The sequence below is a fragment of the Vidua macroura genome, chromosome 5, assembly GCF_024509145.1.
Source record: "Vidua macroura isolate BioBank_ID:100142 chromosome 5, ASM2450914v1, whole genome shotgun sequence".
NCBI lineage: Eukaryota > Metazoa > Chordata > Aves > Passeriformes > Viduidae > Vidua > Vidua macroura.
The window spans coordinates 8,401,096-8,418,446 of record NC_071575.1 but is presented as its reverse complement, the minus strand read 5'-3'; the positions used below and the strand labels follow the sequence as shown (position 1 = coordinate 8,418,446).

Below are 17,351 nucleotides of genomic sequence, written 5' to 3'. Positions count from 1 at the left end.
TTGCAATACTGTCCTTGCCTCTTTCTTCTCCTACCTTTGGGCCTACTTCTTCTACATATCTTTTAGGAGACTGTGCTCTTTCTTTTTGTAACATTCCCTGGGGCAGTCCTTTTTTCTGCTTCTATTTTCTTCTTTTATGTAGCTCACAGCCTGCTCCTTCACACTCATCTCCTCCAATGACCTCAGCTGCCATCTCTCCATCAAGAAAGCACAAACCAGCCTGATCAGCCATTCTCCATCCCATCTCATGGATAACTCAGCTTCCCTAACATCTCCCTGAAGTCTCAGTGTCAGCTTAGAGGGATAATGGCTGAAACTGGTAGCCTGAATCTTTTCAGCCCAAAATTCTCTGTGTTGAAGCCCCCACTTTTCTTCTGTAACTTCATCTCTAACAGCTCCTCCCACTCTTTAAACCTTTCCCAAAAGAACTGTACCTTTTCACTTTTTTTTCCCCAGTTGCACTTTAAGAGCATCTTCTTTTGCATTTACACAAGCACAGGTTACATGCAGGTCCTTCTTAAGGCATCACCTTTGTCCTTGTTAGTGACAGCCTAGCTAAAACTGTATTACTGATGAGGGTCTTCCTGCAAGTGCATCTTCATTGGTCTGTCCTTTCTCCCCCTCTTTTCCCAGTGCTCCTTCCTTTCTCTGAATCCCTTCATCAGCTTCCTCTATAAACTTCTGATACTGGGTCAAAGGTTTATTACACTGAGGTCTTTCAGTAATTCAAGTTATTATTTTCCTACTTTTTTTCCATATATTCTTGTGCATTTCATCACACTCTGAACTAGTCTGTGTCTTTTCTTCAATAAAAAAAAAACCCACCCAATCAACAAAAACTTACTGTAGAAATTGTCAATCTTTTCTCTTGCAGAGAAAAATAGTCTTGTAAAAAAAAGATATTTGGTGATCTAATTTCCATTAGCAGACAAAATAGCTTTGATATTCTGGCCATTTCTCCTGAAATAGTAAAACAGAATGAAGCATACTTCTTGTTTCTTTAATCAATGCATCTATGATTTATTATCAAAATAAATTTATTCTTTCCTATATAGGCAGCAAAAAGACATTAAAAAGTATGTATAAAAATATTTTAAAATATGCTGCATGGATCCCAGTGGCATATGTGGTCATCCAGCATAATGGTCCAGGTATGCTCTCCAAGAAGCACATAAATTGATTTTTCAACAAGTTAGAACATTGTAATTGCAGAAAGATTCCTGAAAACTCTTCTGTTACTGCCCTAGTTGGGCATTTGCTCTGCTAGAGTTGCTATGTTCCACACAGTTCTGATGTCCCTGTAACTTAGTGGGATAACTACTAAAGCTTTCTGATACTGTCTATGCCCTTTGGGGTTTTCCTCCCTTATACAAACCCTTCCCTTTCTTTAAAACAGGGACTTTGTGAATTCTCATGGAGTAGGATCCCATCTGATTTGTCTTGAAAACTTCCCAGAACTTTTTAAGGAAACACCTAACATTCTGATTATTAATAATAATAAAAATTATGTTATGATGAGAGCAGCAGAACTGCTGCTGGCAGAATTATTTGCAATCCTAATAACACACAGACAATGTGCTGTCCTGAACCTCTGCCCCTCCAGGTAATTTCAGCTGGGGGGTTGTTTTGATTTTCCTTTTCCAATTCTGCTTTAGGCAGTTTTCTTTGCAGCTTCCATCCATTAATCTCAAAGTACTTTTACATAGAGGAATTAATTAAGAGTCTTACACACAAGAATTAATTAAGACAGTAGTAGGCATGTTTTATCATCTCCATGTTGCACAGGGGGAACTGAGGTGAAGAAAGTTGCCCAATTCTTTCACAGAGCTGGGAATATACTTGGGCACGCATCATATCTTCTCAATTCAGTGTATAAGAATATCCTTTCTCTCTTTACACTGTGAGGCAAATAATCCAGTTTACCAAGTAAAATACTACTGACACACAGTCCTGTTCTTCAAAATGGAAACCCTTCCCTCAGGCAAATACCTTGGCCACTCGAATTTCCAAACACATCCTTCTTTCTTATTTCAGACAGAAAGAAGCACACGGCACGAAAAGCAAACTACGCAACTCCTGTGAGATCTGATAACATTTATACTCTGCTAAAGAAATGCCCAATAACTGAAATCTGTAATCTTATCATCCTGTTTTAACAGACTCTCCCTTTTTCTCAGCATTCACATGTATACTTCTGTTTGATCAAGAAAGAAATAGAAACCTAATGACTTAGGATTTTTATCTACAGTTCATAAAACCTTTGCAGAGCTGACGTTGTGCTATCCTGCTTCTGAAATGCACCAGTGCCACCTTCAGACCACGTGAAACAGGGCTTTTTCACAGCCCTCCACATGAAAGCTGCAGTGATTTTTCTTTTCCTCCAGACAAGTCCTGCTGAAGCACATGTATGAACTTGAGCAGAATCTGCATGTTCACATACCAAAGCACAAGTGTTCACTGGGAACAGCAGTCCTTTATTTTCATAAATAAACATTAATAAAGTGCAATCAAATGCTACTTTTTAATACCTGGCATGAGAATTCCAGTGTATTCCCCTGCCACTGCCTGGGCAGCTCCCATTGGGCAGAGCAACACATCAGCTGGGATCTGCTCCTGCCCTCCTCCTTAACATCATTTGCCAACTGCTCCTGGTTACATTAGGTCCCTCATCATTTTAAAACTAAGCCATTTGCATTTTTAGTTAGAGCTAGTTCTGAAAAAAAAGTTAAAATACTTCTCAAATTAAAGAATAGGCCTCTGGTATTTTGCATAAAAAATTATCCATGATATTAGTTCAAATCACACATATTGGACTGAAGAATATGAAAATCAACACTGGTTTGAAAATCAAGGTAGGAATTAATTACTTGAATTAATTTCTTTGACCCTGTCCTACAGTATAGTTGGAAGAAGAAAGTAGGCAGAAAACACTACTCACCCACTGTCATACCATCCATGTAACGCTTGATGATATCAAATGAATCTCTTAAATTTCCTTCTGTAATGTCAAATATGATATCTGCCTGGTTGGCCGGATATGTAGGTGTGATGGCACGAAGAAAAATAATCTCTGCAAGTAAAGAGTATCACAGAATGCACTGGCAAATATTTGAAAACATCACGGAAGAATCCAACAGAATTTGATCCAAAATTACTTGTCCTCAAAGCTGATGGAAGACACTACCCTCCCTTACCACTCCCAGTTTGTCCTTTAAAATGGAAAGGCAGAAGATCTAAGGGAAGTGAGGATTTGGATAGATTTGTTTTCTCCTCCTATTTCCATCATCCAAGGCCCTGAAGCCAAAACACTCTTACTTTTAAAATAAAAAAAAAAAATTGCTCTGAAGAAGCCAATCAGATTTCCAGCATGTACCCAAAGAGGACAACAACAAGGATCCACAGGGTGGGCTGAGGAAGGGACCAAACAGATAAACCTCTCCACTCTCATTCCCCTAGGCAGTTACACAAAGCACTGCCATTACAAATTAAAGAGTCCTTTGGAGTACTGGAGGAGATGTTTACGTTTAAAAATAAAAATTAGACTATTTTCAAGTCCCTTGTGAGGGATGGAGGTATTGTTACTCTCATTATCCTCACTCTGCAGATGATGAAACTAGACTTGGAGCTGTAAGAATTCACCTGAGGCCATGCACTGAATTACAGTTTACATCTTCTGGGCTTCAGTAGTAATCTTAGATCACTAGGTCTCATCTCTTTTTATTAAAACACGAGGATGGACTAATGAGGTTTGGGAAGCATCCTGGGCCAAATCCTTAGCTCTGCTGCCAGTACACCTGGTGAAGCTGAAGGGGTATGTATGGCAGCAGAAGTGGCCATGGGGCATTCCTCCATTCCCTGTAAGGCAGGGCCAGCCAAGGCCTGAAACAGGCCTGACAGAACCTACAGGAGCTCCACATCAGTGGTTAAATTGTTCCTGTCTGGGCAAGGACTGGGATGTCTTTTTCTCCACTCCTGCCTGGTGCTGAAGGGAAGAGTCAGCTTTGGCTTTCATTTAGGACAACTTTCTGAAACAGCAAGGCTGAGACTTTGAGTATATCAGAAATGGGGATTTAGGGCCTTTAGAAACCCCTCCAAAATAACCTTTCTTACCTCCATACCCTTCTCTGTGTGTCTGTGCCACTCAGTAAGGTGCTGAGAGCAGCAGGGCTGCAGGCAGTCATCCCACTGATGGATGCATTGCCAGAAAATCCATACAAATGGCAAGGAGCAAAAACTGGCTCTTGATCTGTAAGTTTTTAGTTTTTAATGTGAGCTAAGAAAGTGAGTGAAAAGTGAGTATGAAACTGCAGGACTTAAAAACTTGCAAGTACTGCAAAAGACAGCCACTCAGGTGGTTTTTGAAATTCTTGTCTTAAAAACTTTCTGCCCAGTCCTTGGAATTTCCCTTCCTTTAATCTATAACAAACAACACTTTGTTCATAGGTCAAAAATCAGCCAATCATCATATACTCAATATAATTTATTTTGTGATTAATGTCTGCATGTAAGGTTTTTATTCTTGGAACAAGTCACCTGTCAGTAGCAAACAATAGGTCATATACAGATGAGAGAAATATATTTAGTACCTCGTTCCTACAGCAAAACCAGCAAACAAGAGAAGGAAAAATGTCATGGGGCATATGGCTATAGTGTGAATAAATGTGGAATGGGAATGCAGAGTCAATATTTCCTTAGACTGGGAAGCAGTATGAGTTAGAGCTCAGAATGATTTTCTTTCCTCCATAAAATTAAAACTCCTGGGTATAGAAGATTTTAATTAAATGAATAGTAAACTATAATTTGTAGCTGTGCAAACATTTATTGCACCGGTAGTGAGTCTGGCTTTAGGCAAGGATTTCCGGTGGAGGTTTTATATGCTGTAGTCTATTAAATGGAACAAGGCACAAACCACTTACCTTCAGGTCTTGTAAATTCTCTGAACGTGGGCAGTGAAATGACAGTGTGGGAAATTGTGTGGACAGGATCCAGCAGACAGCTGACATCATTTGGTCGACAAGACTTAATGCAACGGATGGTATCTGTCTTTTCTAGTCTGACACTAAGAGAAACCAAAAAGAGATTCATATATAGACTGAATATTAAATAGTTTGTGTTTTGCAATCTAGGGAGCCAGAAACTGTAATTGATATAAGTGTTGATTCTTCACCACAAAAACTTAGACAAATGCAGTTCATCAGAACTTTGGGACCCATGAAGAACTTGGTTTGCCTCAGAGTTGCAGTCAAAACCCCCTCAAACCCAGTTCTTCAAGCCAGGCACATGAAAACAAAGAAAACTGTAGTGCCCAGGAGGCCATGTAATGTCCTTTTCCAAGGACAAACAGGACCAAACAATGAGACCCACACCCTCTCAACTGGCCTGTTCTCACAGCAATTTCAGTGGAGCCACTTTGACTTGCACAAGTCTTTTTTACTCGGTCATATAAAGCAGACAGAATTGTTTCTGTTTTAGAAACCTGGCATAAATATGTAAAGGGCCAACTTTCATGATTTTCAGTGTAGCAAGGGCCAGAAGAGCCTCTTTTAAGTCTTTTTTTCACACCCTCCCTTTCCATCTGAAAGAACTGAGAAAACAGGGATGGAAACTGAGGGGGGGGGGGAAGTTAACCACATTATTTAAAATCTCAAAGGTTGAATTCTGAGCTTGGGGAAATGGTAAGGATCATTTCATATCCCATCTCAACCAGCTGCTCATTCGGCCTTGAAAGTCTATTAAAAGTTAAATGACTTCTCACCCTTGTCCACTAGAGTGAATTTAAAGTCACTTACAGTTCAAGAACTTCACACAATGCCCACTCTGTGTTCATGAGAGATGAAAGGACTGTGCTGGGACTTCAAATGTGACTAAGCCCCACAAATGATCTCAACTTTGACCTGCCCATTTCTACATATTTCTAAGTGGAAAAAGAAAATGCTACAGTGTCGTGGGGTGGGGGTGGGGGGCGGGGGGGGGGGAATTAAAATATTAAAATAAGAAAAAATTACTGAGTTAAAGGGAAACCAAAAAAGGAATATTTATTTTGTTAAATACCTCTGAAAACAAATCATTCTTGCTCTTTTCAAAATGTGTTATCCTAGTCCATGCCTACAAACCATCTTTTTTCAGATGTTCAAAGGGACTTTATGGCTCTATTTATAATCAATATATCAGTAGCTTTTTATTATATGTTCCCAACTCTGCTCATCAAAGAAAATTAAGCCAAGCATGATGATACTGTATGAAGTTAAATAAGGAGAAGACACAAATCAACATCAAGGAACTCATGCTTCAACAGATGTGAACTGGCACAGTCCATGGGGAGGCAACAGAGCTGAGTTAATAAACACCAGCTGAGCCTGGTATTCACACTCTGTACTTGATGTTTTGAGACTGGACAGGAGACACAGGCCAGAGGAGGTGGCCTGTAGCCTTTTACTTGCCACCATTATCTGTGTACAAAATCTTGTCATGTCCTAAACACCTAACTTGCATAACTTATTTTGGGACACTATTACAGATTAAGTACTGTTAGAATACATAGAACATCCTAAATTACCACAGCTGTATTTAGATAATAGAATTTGTATGCAAAAAACATTGTGGTGGGAGTGTCTCAGGCAGTCAGACCTCAGGCAGTGGTCTCCTTTTGCTTCTTCCTGGGAATTAAAGGGAGCTTTACTCTCAACTTCAGTTAGTACAAAAGGCAAGTACAAGTATTTCTGAAATACTTTGCCAATAAAGCCATAATTGTGTGTAAGATGAAGTCCTAAATAAGACTTGCATTCATGATTCTCACCTGTGGAATAAAGCCTTCTGCCATGACTTTGGTACAGATCAGAGGATCTCAATGGTCACAAGTGATTTGAGTTAGCTCTCATCTAAACTGAGTTTATAGATCCATCCAGCTCATAACCACACGTGTGACAGATAAATGTCTGTGTCAACTCGATTTCTTTGTACCTTTTGTCTCTCCTCTTTACCAGTTCCACTAACTTGGGGGACTTTTTGCATGCTCTGTGCTCACTGCTAAACTGGAATATGTTCTTTCATTATATTCACTCTCTGATCACTTTTCTTTTGTTATCCCTGCTAATTGCCAGCATATCCAAAGTGCAGTTGATAACACTTTGTTCTCTCATTGCTTAATCTTTTGGACATCTCTGAACTGGAGTAAATTCTTTCACAGCTAACATCTATTTCAAATCCTGATCTTTGCTATAAATGCAAATGCAGCATGCAACAGATGAACTAAAACTTTATTAAAATTGGGGGGGAAAATGTTCTCATAATACTTTATAATATTATCCTTACACATCATCTTTGCATTTCATCTTCTGATTAGCTGATGTTTTCCATTTTGCTCATGTTCTCCTACAGTGGGAACTGTGACTGGCAAAAGTTTCTTCCTCAGTGATGAGAACTTTTTTACTTGTACCTTTCCTTCAAGTTTTCTGCCTGTAGCACGAATTAAAGCTTTGGAGATCATCTTCCTTCTAGGCATTTTCATTTAAAGAGAAGAAAGTTAAGAAACAGCTCAGCTGCTCTGATTATTTCCTGAGTATAATCTTCTCATTCTTCTACGGTCCTGATACGGTTCTTTTTCATATTGTCTCTTAGATTCAGTCAATAAGTTCTTTGGACCAGGAGCTGTGATTTAATTTTCATTTAGAAAATATAAATAGCACTATGTAATTACCTACATGGTCCTGAAAGTCCCAGTGACACTACAGCATTCAAGCATCTAACACAGGGGAATGTGAGCTTTGTGTTCTTGAATTCCTTGCTAAATACAATTAATGTGGGAGCATTTTACAACACTGAGGGCCATGTTCTCAAACTCCCTTCTTTTCCTGCCAAAAAAAAATATAGATTAATGTTTGCAAAAATGAAGTTCATTTTTGAATATTTATCCTACTTTATTATGGCCTCATAAGGAGAGAGCATTTACATATAAGATGCTCTAGCCAGAGAGCATTTACATATAAGCATCTTCTGTGGCAGTAATAAACCCCACTAGCTCAAGTAACACGGGCTTGTGCTCCCAGTATTTAAATCTGGGACTCTATCCCCACTGGCAGCTTCTGGCACCTTTATAAGGATGTGTCAACAGGCTTATTAAACACGGGCATTCCTTATGAGACCTGAACTCCTGTCAGCCAGCTGCGATAAACTTTGCCTTGGGGAGCGTGTAATACTCTGGCAGAGCGCTGCAGTCCTGCCCCAATCCAGGTGTTGGCTGGTGATGAGCCTGAGAGCTGCAACTTCCAGCTAATGGAGTCATTCCTTGTGCTCAGGTGATTTAGGCTTAGGATCTTGGTTTTGAAGGTTCCCAGTTTCTACCCTTGTACTGGGACTGTGCTGTCAGCCCTTACATAGTGAGATATTTTTTCTATAGGTGCATTACCATGGATTGTTCCCTGTCCTTCTGTGGAATGACTGTTCTGCCTGTCTAATGAGCAGCAGAGATAACTGAGCCCAGGGTAGTGTAGAACATTAATTTTTGGATCATATCTCTGGGAATGAGCTTTTAATATTTATCGACAAAAGGACTCTGTGTAATAAATAAATCCTCTTCCAGCTCAGAAAACAAAAGAATTCCAAAGATATTCCAGTTTTATCCTCTACATTGTTCTTGACTGCTTAGAAGTAAACAAAGAAAGTCAAAGCAAAGGAAGAAAGATTTGGATACTGGAATTCTGACTGACTTTTCAGAGTACTTATGGTTTGGTGTGATTGTAGTTGTGGATAAAGTCTTTACTGGTCAAAATTTATCAGCTTTAATATGAAAGCTGGAGAGACAAAAGTGTTATGAGACAAATCAAATATCTTTTACAAATGTTCCTGTAGATGGGAATGTTTCAGCTTGTGAAAAAGAAAGGAGCTGTCTGGTATTAGCTGAATGCTGTTATGAAGTTGATTGCTGTTCTGCTGTCATTAGTTTTTCCATTCAGCAAAAATTCCACAGAAAGAAAGATAAAATATCTCTCAAATAAATGTTCTTTAGAAGAGATTAGCTTTTGTACCATCTTTAGAAGCTAGAACTGGGATCTGTACCTGGTGGAAATCAACATTAGCTCACAGGACACAACAGAGCAACAATAAATAGGACAGCTTGAGAACCTGGCTGCACACTTTTATACTGACCCATGTGCTGGGGCACCTCAGGGGTCCTAAGGGTCCAAGTTATGCCTTTTTAACAGATTTCAGAAAATCCACACTATTTGCTGCATAAGTGATGAAATTTTCTAGAGATGTCTCAGTTGAGACAGTTCAAAATATGTTCCTATTTTCTTTGGAAAATTTAGACCTAAACCTATGTAACTGTGTATGATCAGTGGACTCCCAGTGGACTGTGTTAAGTAAATTAATAGCTTTCAGTCCTCAGTGTGCTCAGGTAATGAACTCTTATACACCAGCTTTTGTATTATGATGCAGAGTACACAGAAGAATCTCCACAAATTAAGATGTTCAGTTATAGGGGAAAGTGGAAAACTGTAATGATGATGGCAAATAAAATGCAAGTGCAGCATGCAACAGATGAACTAAAACTTTATTAAAATTGGGGGGGGAAAGCTACTCTTAGAAGAGAAAGAGTAGCCAATGATGACTGTAAGTTAGGGATCAAAGCTGTGCAGAGACAAAGATAAAAAGTTTGGCAATAAATGTGTTGACAGTTCCATGGCGGGAAAGTCGCATTTGAATTGTCAGAAGAAGGTCTCTGGGCTCTGTGATTTGACGCTGCATGACCACAAGGCCACTGTGGTTGTTCACTTTTTTTGTGGTGAAAAACCCCTCCTGGTTCCCGCTGATGATGGACAGCTGAATTTTATCCCCAGGGACAGCATTGGAAGGACCCATGCGGAAAATGTCGGTGGGTACTTGAATGTTGGTAGGAAAAGAGAGGTGATAGTAGGTTATTCTCAGAGGCAGGCTCTGGCACTCCTTATTTTCATTACAAGGCAAGCGCTCACAGCGACTGCAAGAAAAGTGAGAACACAAGACAAGAGGAAGATTAGCGCACTTTTAGCGAGTGGGAGGGAGAGCAAGGGCAGTGGGGGTGGGAAAAGATAGGCTGACTTGCATCCTGTATCCATTCTTCAGCCTGGCACTTCACTCATATTGCAAAGGGATATGAATTCAATAAGGATGAACTTGCCTGCAGCTGGAGATTTGGGAGAAGCGTTGCCATTGTCAGAAGTGTTGCCCTTGCTCTGCACGCACAGATGGATCAAGACTGGCACCTCAGCAGGGGTGAGAGTTTATTTTCATTTACGTCAGCCAAGCTCTCCTAGGGAGAACACTGGCACTGGTTTCCCCTCCAAGTTTTATTCTTTTGTTGGTTGGACATATGTTCAGTAAAGGAAGAGTTTCTAAATGGTAAGGGAGTTGTCTGTGTCCTACTTGGGATGTCTGGCTGTATTTTAAGACTGAGTGAAGTATTCTGAAAACCATGAATGTCCAAGGAGTTGGTCTCTGAAGATGAACCTTTTCTTGCTGGTATGGCACAGTATTCCTCCGTACTATCAGAACCAACCAGAGTCAGTCTAACACCCATCTAGGCAAGCCCTGAAAACAAGATCCAATGGCCTGATGTCTCTAGCATGTGTCCTACACATTCAGTCTCCTCTTACATAACCCTAAGTCATGGGAATTATTCTGGTAAGAGAGGAGTTTGCCCTCTGTTCTTTCATTCCCTCATCACTGTGTCACAGTGAAAAATCCAGAGCACTAGCAAGAGATCACCCATACAGGCTGGCAGGGAGCAACAAACCTTTACATTAGCAGTCACAATCTTCATGCATTCTGTTCCAGAGACAAGTGAACTTTGTCCAGAAAATATGGTAGACAGCTATGGGCATCCAAGTCACTGCTGTTTAAGAGTGTTAATAGTTTATGAACACATTAATGAAGATCTGATATCATGGTACCTGGTGGGTTTGAGAGGTGTGTAAAGGATTGCTTACTGGGTAAGTTTGTATGCATTTCAGATTAAAGATATGCCCAAATCACCACATAGGTATCCAAACATCCTTTCAGGCAGGTGTGTAGAAGTAAAGGTAGACAACAATGATCTCAGCTGGATGATGACTTTGCAAAATTTCATCATGATCAGCTTGAGCATTTAGCTCCAAACTTGCCTCATGCAAAACTATGAATCAATTAAATTACATGCAAGAGTCTCTCCACTCCAAGCAGTCTTTGCTCCACAGGTTGAAATTTTGGAACCCAAACAATTTCTTTCTTTACCAAGAAATGCTCCAGCATAAAAACATGGTTTGTTTCTTACCACCCCAAGGAAATATGAGTGTGCATTTAATTACTTTATTCTGACATGAGTTTGAGCTCCTATCATCATTGGTATCTGCTACCAACAGAACTGTGGTTTATAAGCAAGCCCCACTTTGTTGCCAATGCACAGTGATCTGAATTCCAGGAACTTCTCATTATATGCAAAATCAGCACTTTCAAGAAGACTAATTAAAAGTACCCTCAGTTCTTCAATTAAGGTGTTGCATGTTTTCTTTTAATACTGCTTGCAAACAAAAGTGGTTCTTTGAAGCAATTCTTTGAAGATTTGAATGCATTCTTAGTTTTATTCATGTGTTTAAAGATCATACACAAGTCCTCACAGGATGGCCAGCTAATTAGGTGTGGATACTCTTGAAGTATTTTCAGGTATGGAGAGCTCTGCATTCTTTTCTGAAACGTCATTAATAACTCCACTAAGGAGAATGACTTGGTGTTGTTAAAATTATGAGGCTACTTGGTTTTGCTGAAATCACGGAGCAAGTTGAGACAGTTAATTCCTTAGTTGGAAATGTTTTCTTCAAGTACAATTTCTTAGAAGCATGTACATGTTCATGAGCACTTACACTCTCATAAAGATCCTATCCCTTATTATTTTATAAAAGTAAAATACATTTTTAAATTATGGGCAGAATTTTTTAGGAGAACAAAAAAAAGCAAAGCTTCCAGCTTTCAAAAACTTGAAAAAGAACATTCTGTGGATTCAGAAAGTTATTTCTGAAGATAGATGTGCCTGCAGCTAGGAGCTAAAATTATTCAAAATTCATCATCTTTTATCTCATGCTGTGGTGGTATGCACTGCACATTGCACTGTAGGTTCAGTTAATGTGCAGTAATTGTTCCATCAAATAACCACAAAGGAGAGATAGCAAATATTATTGCTTTCAAGAACCAGAGTTCACTCTGGGGTCACACACCACAGAGGCAAGAAGCAAAGAGTATTTCAACCCCAGTGTACTCTCTAGACTTCAGTGGGCAGCAGGAATCACATGGTGGGGGAATGCAACAAGCTGCTGCTAATGAGGGAGCAGCCCAAGCCCTGGGTGCTGCCCAGCTCTGTGGCTCCTTGGGACAGGAGAGCTGCCTGCAGAGCTCCTGTGTCCTGCCACTGCGCTGAGCCAAGGGGCCCAGCAGGAGAGGGGAGTGCTGAGAAGGCAGAAAGTGCTACCAGAGAAAACCAGCCCAGAGCCCAGGGACAGTTTTATGTCTTTGCAAAACTCTGAAATCAGGTGCAGGGGGTACAAAAGTGAATGTATACTGCTGCTAAATGCTTATTCCTGAATTTGAACCCAGTTATTTTAGCTCACTTTCTACTCTGTTCTATTATGTTTATTTATGTGGCTGAAATATTGGTTTCAAAGAATTACTCCCAGTTTGAATTTCATGTACCAAACACTGATAAATGAAAACTACCAAAACTAGAGGGATTCCATTTGTAGATAATAAATTCAACAGAAAAACAAGGAGAAAAGTATTTTGTGCCTTCCCTCACATTAATTTCTAAGTCAGATTTTCACTTCATTGTGCTCAAAGGAGTTGAGTGGTATGCAACAACTCCTCATGCACTGAAGGAAAATGAACTTTTTATTAGCAAGATGTATGGCTTTGTGACTTACTTCCTACAGGGAAACCAACTCAACATCCTGAACAACTAACCAAGTTTTATTAGTGGACTATACCCTCACTGCACATTCTATGCTGTAGATTTCCAGAGCTGTAACAGTCTTCCAGGCCTCCTAGAATATATTCCACTGCAAAGGCTCTTGCTCATGCTGTCATTGGTGTGCACTTCTTTTCAGCAGGTTGCACCACACCATGAGGTCCAAGTGAGCCATGGCCACATCATGGACATTGATGCTAATGATCAGCTGTGCAGGGAAGGTGGTTTTTGTCTTTAACAGACCACAACTTTGAGGGAATGAAACCAACCGATTGGTTGGTTTCACAGAAAATTCTTAACCAAAGGAGAATCTGGAGCCCCACTTCAGGAAGAAAAATAGGATACAGCAGAGTAATAATGAGGATGGACAAGTGCTCCTCCTAGAAAGTATCTAGGACATTTCAAGCTGTAGAGGAGACAGAACTATATTCTCTTTGCCCTCAGCACTGTGCCTTTACATCCTATCCTTGTCTCCTTCATCCATCTTTGCTAATCTAGTTTCTTCTTCCTATCCCCTTTCCTAGCCTATGGCCCTTGCTTGTCACTTAAATATTTGGCATCAGAACTGTCTACTCAGCCAGTGCCAATCCTCCTCTTGCTCCATTCTCTCCTGGCTGACACTTAGTTCGCTTAGTTCTCTCTATTTCCACCTCACAGCCCTAGACCCAAAGCACAGATCCTTTCCCTCAGGATCTTTGTGTGGCCATCCCAAATTATTACTTCCTTTGATGGTCCCCATCCAAATCTGGAATAGAGTAATAGAATCATTAAGGATAGAAAATACCTCCAAGACCATTGAGTCCAGCCTGTGACCCAGAGCCTTGTCACCAAGACCAGAGCACTGAGTGCCACGTCCAGGCATTCCTTGGAAATCTTCAGGAATGCCCACCTCCCTGGGCAGCCCCTTCCAATGCCTGACCACCATTTCAGTGAAGAAATTCTTCCTGATGTCCTCTTGGCCTGTCATTAGTTCCCTGGAAGCAGTCACCCTTGACCACAGGGACCTGACCCCTGTGGTTGCCCCCTTCATAGCTTTACCCCATTTTACCTGCTACCCCTGAAGCATCTCCCAGACTCATTCTCCTCACCTTGACGTACCTTCAGATCCTTCCCTCCCTACATTCAACCTCCCTGTCTCAAAGTTTTCATTTTCTTCTCATTTTCTTCTCTCCAAGTTGGCTCCTCTCTCATCCACGCTAGAAACAGCTCGCTTGTCCATGGAGTTGGGGTTGTCCAGGCAGGCAGCACCTGGCCCAGGACAGGCTGGGCTCCTCTCCTGTGGCTTTATGTGGGAGCAGGCTCAGACAGTCTCTGGAGCTGGATCTGCACGTCTCAGACTGCTTTGAAGAGCAATAAGAAGCTCAGGACTACTAAATCAGAAGTGAACTCTTTGTTGATGGAAGAAAAAGACCTCTCTATTGATAGGAAGAATTAAATTACAGTGAGGCAGATTGCCAAACACAAAGACAGATTGCTACTAAGGCTCTGAAATCCTTATCATTCATGGACTTGAAGCAAAAGAACTCTCAGAAAGATTCCAGGTGTGTCTGAAACTATTTTGGCATAGAGTGGATTAAGTTTACCCATCAAGGTCTTAATTTCTTAAAAAAAGGCTGAATGCAATTTTACAAATTTTTCAAAGTTTGTAATTTTAAAAGTTTCAGAGGATTTTGGTAAGGATGACAAAAAGTGCAAAAGCAATTTCATAGCAAATTTCAGATTTCTGCTCCATTACATGACAGCAAACTGTTAAAGTAAATTGAAAAAATAAATCACCAAAATGTCTTTAAAACACACAAACCAGTGTGTTCCTCTCTACACTTGTTCTTGGAAATGGATGAACCGCTCTGGCTGAAATTTGCCAAAACTTGAGCCTGAGTCAGACACTTAGCATGTAAAATTTCAGCCATTGGTTACATTTTGGCAACATTTTAAGGAGTTAAAAACATATCCTAATAATGATAAGCACCAGGCAACCTTAATAATATGCGCAGACATGTCTAGAAAATACAAATAATTCCCCATTTGGCTCAATGCAGCACACGTCTGACATGTTGCCATAAACGCTTCTTTATCTTTTCTACTATTTTTCTTGGCTTAAATATTACAAATGTTAGACTTCAATGCCATATAAAGAGGAATTAATTGTTATGCAATTTGAAAACAAAAACTGTTTGGCAAGGCAGTGCAGCAAGTTCTATTATGAGGAGCAGCAGATGTTATCTATCCTGGGAAAAATCCCAAGCCTATAGATTGATCAATGAAACACAAAATGCAGAATTTAAGTCAAAGAGATAAGGCCTTCAATAAAATTGTTACCATTTAAATCAAGCCAGGCATTTTGCTGTCTTTGGGGAAGATAACACAGACTGTTTCCTCCTGGAGCTCAGAGTATCTAAACAGCATCCTGAGGTTTCAGCCCATAGCTTGGGATGATACTATAATTACTTCACCTGATGGCAATTGCCACTGCAACAGCCACCATGCAAAAACCTTTGCTTTACAGGTAGTGGGTAAAGAAGCTTCTGGATCACTGAGTGCTGTTGCCTGTACATAAGGCTTTTAAGGAAAAATAAGAATAAGGAAACTTGGATTTACAGGACTGATGCCTATTAAATTGTACCTATTCCAAAGAAAATAATGGGGAACAGAGTAAAAAAAAAATTCCTAAGGTGCCAGCTTGATGGAAAAGGAAAAATAAGTTGTCTTTCTTATGATGTGCCAAGTTGGTGAAACTAGAATGTGTTTTGAATAGAAAGGAGATAAAAAATGGTATCTGTACTAGGTGTGATAAGAAGCCAACTACTTTGATTTTAGAGCCTGAGTGAAAAAGCAATTTAATGTCATTATCATGCAGAATGTAACAAAGGTATGCTGGCTATCAGCCCTGCTGGGGTGCATAAGCAAAACTGATTCAGGCAAGGAGATGTGAAGTAGTTTGGATGTAAAAAGGGTGCTAAAGAGCTGTCTTATGAAACTGCTCCCCAGCGAGCACCAGGTAATTCCACCCATAAACCCCGATTCTGGCATATTGGTGTAACATTTGTATCCAGCTGGGTATGAGAGCACCTGTGGAACCCACTGCGCTCATCAGTGACAACAATGAGCTCACATTCTCTTTGCTTTATGCAAGCATGTTTTCAGCAATACATTTAGTAACTATCTGTAGCTGTTGACAGGGGGAAACCTAATAAATCCAACAAGATAATAACTTAAAGAATTAAAGTAATTAGAATTTCACTGAGCAGCTGCAGGATTTGTCTGACTCAGCCTAATTATAGCCTGAGCACATCAGAAGGATCTCACCCTATGAGTAGGTCTGAATTAGGCAGAGAAAGCCATTGCAGAGCCCAACAACCTAGACACAGGAAAACAGACACTCTACTGCTTTCCCAAAAGATGCCATATAGCTCAAAGAGACAATGAAGTCAAATACAGATAAGAGAGAAAATTAAATTGAATGTGTATATGATGTGTATTTTATAAATTCAACTCTGTAATGCAGGAATGTCTGTAAGAGCAGAAATCTGCTAATTCTGCCTAGTGGCCCATTGCACAATGCACTTTTTGCACTTTTTTTTAAAATTAGGATACCAATGAACCCACAGTCTTACAAATAAAGAGAACATCTGCATCATGAGGCACTGCTTGGTCACTGATCTGACAAATTTAATTTAAAATTTAATTCCTATTACCCTTCTCAGAACACAAGCATATTTAATTCTTATTTACCCTTCTCAGAACACAAGCATATTTTATGAATAGCTGGGCTTACACCATGAACTTCCTCTCCAGCATTCTGATCAAATACATCTGCTGTGCCACTTACATGACATTTCAAAGACTAAGGCTTAAATGCAAACTAACTAATCCCCACAAAGTCCCTGCGATGAAGATCACTGTTGGCTTCATTCTACAGAGGAGGCACAAGAGTACTCAGGTCTGTCTGACAGATGGTGGCCATACCAGCACTGACTGGGAAAAGCAGTAGTGGGCTGATAAGAAATGTGATTTGTCAGCTTTCCTCCCTGGTTGGTGGAGTACACACTTACCTGAGTACGGGGCACACTGGGGACCATGAAGCAGCCTTTGGAAGAATTGCTGGAGTACAGGGTGGCCAGAAAGCCACAGGGCAGGAGGCAAAGCATCACTTTCACCACCCATAAACTCTAGCTACACAACTAAGAGCTTGCAACAACTTCTCCTCTCTGTTGGCACTATTTGATGGGTATAAAAGAGCTGCCAGCTGCCCCTCCTCCCAGAGCTGTCTCCTGTTTTCTACACCAGTATGCGCAGACTATCTCTGAGCTAGGTTAGAGACACCATTGTGAGCTGCAGCTAATATACCACCCTTGCTAGGATTCCCAGGTTTTTAATACAGGTG

The 17,351-nt window shown here is 40.3% G+C and overlaps 1 protein-coding gene across 2 annotated transcripts in view; it reads right to left on the bottom strand.

Moving 5' to 3' along the window:
• FBLN1 (fibulin 1) overlaps positions 1–17,351 on the bottom strand; it is a 74,571-nt gene that overhangs the window by 16,424 nt on the left and 40,796 nt on the right. The window contains exons 15-16 of one of the 2 annotated variants that reach the window (XM_053977662.1): positions 4,917–5,059; positions 2,939–3,070 (exon numbers count right to left, since the gene is read on the bottom strand). In XM_053977662.1, the coding sequence (XP_053833637.1) occupies positions 2,939–3,070; positions 4,917–5,059 (275 nt within the window). Of the gene's footprint in view, positions 1–2,938; positions 3,071–4,916; positions 5,060–9,533; positions 9,977–17,351 lie in introns of those variants that run through there. The other variant, XM_053977663.1, reaches the window with a different exon arrangement.